Source organism: Rhinolophus ferrumequinum, chromosome 10 (assembly GCF_004115265.2).
Source record: "Rhinolophus ferrumequinum isolate MPI-CBG mRhiFer1 chromosome 10, mRhiFer1_v1.p, whole genome shotgun sequence".
In the NCBI taxonomy this organism is placed as follows: domain Eukaryota; kingdom Metazoa; phylum Chordata; class Mammalia; order Chiroptera; family Rhinolophidae; genus Rhinolophus; species Rhinolophus ferrumequinum.
Window position 1 is genome coordinate 577,464 of NC_046293.1, and position 8,493 is coordinate 585,956.

At 46.7% G+C, this 8,493-nt stretch overlaps 1 protein-coding gene across 1 annotated transcript in view; it reads right to left on the reverse strand.

Moving 5' to 3' along the window:
• The window catches only part of MOV10L1 (Mov10 like RISC complex RNA helicase 1), a 52,062-nt gene extending 47,068 nt beyond the window's left edge, over nt 1–4,994 (reverse strand). Inside the window, 2 exon segments of the mRNA XM_033116612.1 lie at nt 3,675–3,859; nt 4,898–4,994. Of these exon segments, the coding sequence (XP_032972503.1) occupies nt 3,675–3,859; nt 4,898–4,994 (282 nt within the window).
• Between the last annotated feature and the right edge of the window lie 3,499 nt (nt 4,995–8,493).

The following is an 8,493-nucleotide window of genomic DNA, read 5'->3' on the forward strand; positions in this document are numbered from 1 at the left end:
AGATACCAGCACACAAAGGAATGAAGTCAAACTGTTAACCAACACCATACTCAAAGATTAGCTCAAAACGGATCAAAGGCTTACATTTAAGAGCTAAGACTATAAAACTCTTAGAAGGAAACAAAGGTGAAAATCTTCATGATCTTGGATTAGTAAGTAATTTTTTAAGTATGACATCAAAAGGACAGGAAATTGAAAAATGATAATAAAGTGAACTTCATCAAAATTTAAAACTTTTGTGCAATAAAGGATACTATCAAGAAAAAGCAGACAATCCACAGAAGGGGAGGAAATATTTGTAAATCATGTATCTGATATGGATTAATATCCAATATATATAAAGAACTACAACTCAGTAAGAAAATACACCACCTGATTAAGAAACGGGCAAAGGACCTGAACAGGCCTTTCTCCAGAAGGCCAATAACCGATAAAACACGAGATGCTCCACATCACGCTTAGGGAGGGGTAAACCAAAACCACAATGAGATAGCACTTCACACCCAATAGGGTGGCTACTGTCACCAACCCAGAAAGTCACTCGTGTGGATGGAGATGAAGACTAACAGGAGCCGCCAGGCACTGCTGGTGGGCAGGTGAGACGGGACAGCGCAGGGGGAAAAGCTGGCAGCTCCTCCAAAAGTCAGACGTAGAATTACTATGTGACCCTGCAATTGCACTGTAAGGTGCAGACCCCAGAGAACTGAGAACAGGGGCTCAAGAAAGTACTGTTCACAGAGGATGATTCACAACAGCCAAAAGGCAGAAGCAACCCAAGTGTCTGTCCTTTGACGGGTGACGATGAACAAATGCAGCCCCTCCACACAAGGACTATTATCCAGCCTTAAAAAGGAGGGAAGTTCTGATGTACAGTTACGTGGATGAACCTGTCCAATAGGCCAGCCATTTTAAAGGGACAAACATTTTATCATTCACGTATATGAGCACCTAGAATACCACGTTCATGGAGACAGGAAGCAGCACAGTAAATTGTTTAGTGGGGACAGGGTTTCAGTTTGGGAAGATGAGAAAGTTCTGGAGACGATGATGGTGACGGCTGCACAACAGTGTGAATGTGTTTAGTGCTGCTGAAGTGTACACTTAAACATGGTAAATGTTGTTACACATATTTTACGACGATACAAATCCTAAATAAAAAGCAAGCAAAGAAATCCAGAGCGTGGTGTAAATGAGCCAATTCCATGTCGTTCTTGGTGGCAGCACAGCACACACTTACTGTTAACGTTGGTACATCAAGCAAGGTCGTAGCATATGGTTCACGAGACTGAGCTGCCTACCAGAAAGCAGCAGGCCCGAGGAACCAAGTGCAGGAAGAAAGCATGCAGACAGCCCGCTTTTCACTGTGTAGCTTTCCGCGCCAGAGCGAGCTCACAGACTTTCTGCGATGACAGAAACGTCCAGTGTTTGTGCTGGCCAATTTGGTAGCCACCAGCTACCTGTAGCTCTTGAAATGTGCTTAGAGAAACTGAGGGATTAATTTTCAATTTTATTTACTTTTAATAAACTGAAATAGCCACACAAGGCTAGTAACTACTATACTGAACACAACTCTAAAATTTGATTTTTACCTGTGTTATTTTTAAAGGTTGAGAAAGATATTAAACATTAAGATGGCATTTACTACCTGAAATAGTAATAAAGTGCATCTTGACCCTTTAAAAAAAAATAGTCAAGGTAAATTTGCCAGCTACCAAATTACATAATAAAAATATCTTTCCTACATAGAAAGAAAAAGATTAACTTGAAAGTACAAAATCAAATTATACTGATAATGAAACATAAACATTATGTTGGAAATAAATTCAACAAGGGATTTGAGGAACCTAAATGAAGAAAACTATCGAACAGTAGTTTTTTGAACAGATAAGAACGAAGAAGACTGAAACGGACAGGCAGAATTTGTGGATGGAGAAGCCGTGGTGGGATCCACATGTCACTTAGCCTAAAGGACACACAAACGCAGTGCTGTCCACACCGAATCTGAGCCAAGAGGGACGAACAACAGAATGGCTGTAATGCCCATCCTGACGAGGAGAGCCCGGAGAACTCCGAACACCAGGATGAAGAGGGAAAGCTGCCCACCACCCATGGGCGGGACCGAGCCCTGGGGGCCACACAGGGTCCCTCACACACAGGGTTCCGGTGTAGGAGAAAGGGACCTTCCCAACCGCAGGAGACAAGCAGACTCCTCTGGGGGATGGCTGGTAGCTACTGGGGAGGAATGTTTGGTTCCTCTGTTCAGTCTGTAGACCAAGTAAATTACAGGCACATTTAAATGTTAATATACAATTTTCAGAGGAAAACCTGAGTGTGTATTTGTAATAAGAAGTGGAATAAGCCTCTAAGGATTCTCACAGGGCCCAAACGCTACATGAAACAGACACATTTAACTACATAAAACTTTATTTAAAAAAAAGTTGACTTTGGAGAAATACTTGCAACACTTTCATATAACGTTCCTTAAAACGTTCTAATTTCCCTAATGTAGAATTTTAATTAAAAAAATTGAAACCCCCCAAAAAAATATGGACTAAGGACACGAAAATTCATAGGGAAAAAAGTGAAAAATTAATCTACTTTAAAACTTAAGTGCAAATTAAAGTGCTCACTGTTCACTAATTAGACTGCAAAGGTTCCAGAGAGGGATGACACCCACATCCTTGCCGTCCTGTGTGAATGAGCAGTGTGACTGGAGGACAACTCGATAACCATTAAAATGGCAAATGGGCATAACCTCTGACTAACGATTCTGCTTCCAAGGATTTATAGTACAGAAATACGATTTTTAAGTGAAAAAAGTGGCTTAACAATACAGCCCACTAATTATCTTTGCTAATTGGGCAAGAAAGGGTCCAATAATTATTTTTTAACACTATTTTTCAAAGACTAGAAGAACTAGATATAGAAATGTTAATAGTCTTTTTCTCCATGGCATAAAACTATAGGCAAACTTATGAATTATAAACTTCTATGTAGTTTGAAAGATTTACAATGAGCACCACTGATTTTTTTTTTATTAGTTTCAGGTTCACAAGACAAATACTTAGACGTTTATCATTTATGTCCCTCACACTGTGTGAACCCCCCGCCCCCATCCACTACCCCTCTGACATCGCACACAGCCATTACATTTCCAGTCTCTATACCTAGTGCTGTACTCTGCTTCTTGTAAGTACATACATACATATATGTACATATATGTAAAATTATAGCTGGCATTCATTATTGTTCAGCTTCAGCTTCAGGTGTGCAGTGCAGTGATCAGGCATCTACATCATCCCTGAGGTGGTCTCCCAAATGGGACAAGTGTCCATCGGATACCCTACAAAATCTTTACAACATTATTGATTACATTCCCCAAATTAATTTTCAAAACCCCGTGGCCATCTTGTGGTTCCTGTTTTCTAATCCCCTCACCTTCCCCTTTATCCCCACCCCCCTCCCATCTAGCAACTCTCAGGTTTGCCTCTATGTCTCCAAAACACCATTGATTCGTTTTAAGAACAGAAACCACTGTAAGAAAAAATGCACCCCTTGTAGGTACACCCACTCTCTCCCTTGGCCAGGTTGTCTCGAGAGGTTAACTCAACAGGAGGACAGCAGTGTGAAATCCCACAGTGAAGGGAGACTTCCCAAGCCGACTCAGGCCTTACCCTGATTGCTTTCAGTCCGTTGGATACTTTATTTTCTTCCACCACTGCAATAACTTCCTGTCCAACATTCAGAAGCATCTTGCTACTCACAGCCTCATTGGAGAAGTAGATCAAGTCGTCAATCATGCCATAATCGCTGCAGTACCTTGTCACGACACCCTGCACGGTTTTCAACTTGGTGTCACCTGTGATGGGAAAACAGTGATAACCGACCAGAAAAGTAAGCCCACACTACACTTAAGTGCTACCAGAGAGAGCGGGAGTAGGGGAGCAGCCAGGGGCTTAAAGACCCTCTCAAGGAGTGGGCGCTCAGAAATGAGGGCGTGTGAGGCAGACTGCCCAGGCTCCTGAGGGGCACTAGGGTGGCTCCATGGGGGAGCTCTGACTCCAGGGCCAGACCAAGGGGGTCCGAACCCCAGCTCTTCTCCTGCCACTGTGTAACCTGGGGCCAGGTCTTTAACCACTCGGTGCCGGTGCCTGTTCCATCTGTAAAACGTAGACAGTTACAATGTCTACCCAAGTGAGCTGTTTGAGGGGCAGAAACAGCAGTGCGTAGACCTGAGTGGTTAGGGTGCTGCGTAAATTGTCGTTAGGGTTATATCAGCTTCGGGGGCGGGGGGCGGGGGGCGGGGGGGGGGCTGGTCCTACGCGTTATTACTTCTGTCATCTCCTTTCATCACTAACATGAGCAGCAGCGTGGGGAGATTCTTTATCACCTCACCAATCCAGGCAACAGAAGAGATTCCGGGCCTGGGGAGTAAGTCTGGCCTGGGAGCAGGACAAGCCCTCGGCCGTTCAGTGACCTTTCCCACTACTGGCCGAGAAGCCCTGCAGCTGCCGCCCTTCTCCCAAGTCCTCACTGCACCTGGTCTGCTAGAACTTCTCAGACACAGCAGGCACCTGAGGAGCGCAGATCACCGTACACACAACTGCGGCGGCTTCCTGGAGCCGCAGCCAACGCTCGAATCCCGCATTTTACATCCAGCCCCGATGCAGGAAGCCACCGTATCCACAGGCCTTAGCAAGTCCGCCTGCAGACAGACGGCTTTCCGCTGCCTCTCTTGTGGAGAACCGGGAACCACTGCCCTGAATGCAACTCGCACACGGGAGGGATCTCGGGAGCGCTACCGTGCAGTTCCCAGGGCCGGGAGGGGCCGTGAGCATCCCAGGACCGGCCCACCCGCCGCGGCCCCACCAAGCCCCGGCCCCACCCCACGAGGCACCTTCCAGAAGCTCGAGCTCCTGCAGCCCAGTCATCTCCTTGGGGCCGTCCGCCCTCCTCCAAAAGAAGGCCATCAGCTTGGCCGCGAGATGCAACATGGCTCCGCTGCCACTTCGCCCGCGCAGCCCCGGGCTGCTGCACGTGGCCACGCCGCTCCCGCTGCCCTCGGCCAATCGGATGACTATACCCGCGCCTGCGCCGGATCCCCTTCGTGCTTGGCCAATGAGATCGCTGTGCCTGCGCCTGCGCCCAGTGGAGCTAGGTCAATATACATGTGTGTTGGGGGGCGGGGGGGGAACTGCACCGCGCCTGCGCTCATGTCCCTTCGCTATTAGCCAATGGGAGAAGGTCTCCATGCGCGCCGCACCCATTAGCAGTCCGCGGTTGGCGGTTGGCACCGGTTAGTTAGCACACCAGCAGGAGAGAGTTGCCCTGTGGTGAGCTTCATGCCTGGAGCACGAGGCTAGCGCCGGTGGGCGGGGCCTCGCGCGGGTGAACCTCCTTAGTGTTGCTGGGAATTGGACTCAGTCTGTGGCCGCTCAGGGTGCTGTGAGGCGTGGCTTTGGCGGAAGGTCTTTAACACGCCATATATTTCGGAGCGCGCTGCACAGCTGTGGGGTTTTCCCAAATGTTTTTTCTGCATCTGCTGACATGTCCTGTCATTTTTCTCTTTTAGCCTGTTAATAAGAGTGAATTATATTAACAAGTTTTTTAATGTTAAACCACCCTGGCTTTCCTGGGAAAAGTCGCTGGGCCGTGGTTTAACATCCTTTTGCATAGTGCTTGGTTCAGCTTGGTCACATCTGGTCCTGACCGGATCGCTGTTCTTGGGGGACGCTGGTCTGTAATTTTCTCTCCTTTTTTGTCCTGTTTTGGTATCTGTCTAAAGCTGGCCTCGTGGAAAGAGCATGTTCTTGCCTTTTCTGTCTGAAAGACTGTAGGATCTTTAATTTATTCCTTGAAGATTTGGTAGAATTCACCAGTGAATTTACTTGGGCCAGAAGGTTTCTTTGTAGGAGATTTTAAATTACACATTCAACTTCTGCATTAGCGGTAGGGCCATACAAGTTACCAATGGAATACTACTGAGGAAACTGTGGTACTTTTTTTTTTAAGATTTTATTGGGGAAGGGGAACAGGACTTTATTGGGGAACAGTGTGTACTTCCAGGCCTTTTTTCCAAGTCAAGTTGTTGTCCTTTCAGTCTTAGTTGTGGAGGGCGCAGCTCAGCTCCAGATCCAGTTGCCATTTTCTAGTTTCAGGGGGCGCAGCCCACCATCCCTTGCCGGACTCGAGGAATTGAACTGGCAACCTTGTGGTTGAGAGCCCATGCTCCAACCAACTGAGCCATCCGGGAGGCAGCCCAGCTCAAGGTGCTGTGTTCAATCTTAGTTGCAGGGGGCACAGCCCACCATCCCTTGCCGGAGTCGAACCGGCAACCTTGTGGTTGAGAGAACGCACACCAACCAACTAAGCCATCCAGCCATCCGGGAGGCAGCTCAGCTCAAGGTGCCGTGTTCAATCTTAGTTGCAGGGGCACAGCCCACCATCCCTTGCCGGAGTCGAGGAATCGAACTAGCAACCTTGTGGTTGAGAGGACACACTCCAACCAACTGAGCCATCCGGGAGCTCAGTGGCAGCTCAGCTCAAGGTGCCGTGTTCAATCATAGTTGCAGGGGGCACTGCCCACCATCCCTAGCGGGACTCGAGGAGTTGAACTGGCAGCCTTGTGGTTGAGAGCCCACTGGCCCATGTGGGAATCGAACCGGCAGCCTTCGGAGTTAGGAGCATGGAACTCTAATCGCCTGAGCCACCGGGCCGGCCCGGTACTTTCTTTTTTAAAGGATTTGTTCATTTCATCCACGGTGTCAAATTGTTGGCATAAAATTGTTCATAATATTTCCTTACTATCCTTTTACTATCTGTGTGAGCTGTAGTGATAAGCCATCTTTCAATGCTGATTTTGGTGATTTATGTCTTCCCTCTTGTTTTTCTTCATCACTCCAGCTAAAATAAAGGTTTATCAATTTTATTGATCTTTTCAAAAACCATCTCTTGGTTTAATTGATTTTTCTCTATTCTTCATTAATTTCTGCTCTCTACCTTTTTTTTTTTGTATAATTTATGTTTTTCTAACTTCTTAAGAGGGAAAATTAGATAATGTGTTTTGGAACTTTGTTTTTAATACAAGCATTTAGATCTATAAATTTCTCTAAGCTCCGACTGAGCTGCATCCTACAAAATTTGACTTGTATTTTCATTTTCGGTCAGTTTCTGATTTCCTTTGTGATTTCTTTTTTGAGCCATGGGATTTTTAAAGGAGATATACTGTCTTAATTTCTAAATATTTTGGGGTTTTACAGGTATCTTTCTGTTAATGATTTCTAATTTAATGTTGTTATGGTCAGAGAATAAATTTTCAATGAGTTCAGTCTCTTAAACTGTATTGAGGCTTTCCTCCCTGCACGGGATTTCTGCATGAGTGTTCCAGGTTCTGTGGAAAACAGTATCTTGAGTTGTCAGCTGGAGGTCCCATTTCGTGCTGACTGACAAGTTTTGATTGTACTGGGTCAGATCTGTCAGCTAATTGACTGGCCTCCCCATCCGAAGATGCATGGAAGCCTTGCCATCCTAGAACCTTTGCACCTACAACACCTTTGCTCCAACCTCTGCAAGACTCCCCTCCTCGCTTCCTGCCTGACTTTGGTCAGGTGCCTCCTTCTCAGTGAGGCCCTCCTGGACTCCTCCAAGCAGCACCCCCATTTCCCTCCTCTGACTTACTTTCTATCATAGAGAAGGTCAAGTACATCATTAACGTATTTGTCTGGCATGCTGCTGTCCCCCATTAGCACGTGACATGCACATGGGCAGGACAGAGGCCCGCTCTGTTTGCTCTGTAAATTTGTTCTCAATGGAGGTACAATATTGAAGCGTGAGGAGGGCCTCAGCAGGCAGCAAAAGGAGAACAAGAGCTTGTTTGAAGACGTTATGGAAGAACAGGACTTGTTCTGGAAAACAGTCTTACCAACAGAAATAAGGAAGCGCTTCTCCAGTGGGTGTGACTCGAGGGCTGAGGAGTTGGGTCCACAGTCTCTAACTCAAGGCAGCTTGTTTGTGTGTCTTAGCAGAAAACAACTGAGAGAGGCACAGAAACGGTGACAGCCACTGCATGTTTTCTTCAAACAACAAGAAACGCAGAAGGGTTCAATCCATTTGGACCAATCCCTACTAATTCTGTCTATCGCTTTAAAAGAGAGTTGAGGAAGACCTTTGGGAGGTTTTTCGATCCATTCACACTCTCTTCTTGACTTCAAAGTTATAGTTTGTGAACATTAACTCTAACCCTTGCTTGGTTGCAAAACTAAGACAACAGAACAGCCCATGATTCAAAACCGAGGTCTTAGCTCAAGCATCACGTGGGGTTGTGTTTGAGGAGCTGGTTTTTCAGAACGCAGTTAGCTCCAGCCGTTTCCTGTTCCTGTGTGCACAGACTGGTCGCTGTAGGTGGCAGGCAGTAACTGGTGAAGAGCATCCCCTCCTCTGGTTAGTGAGCAGAAGTACAGGGCCCAGCGGGAGCCCGGGGGTTGGGCCAGCATC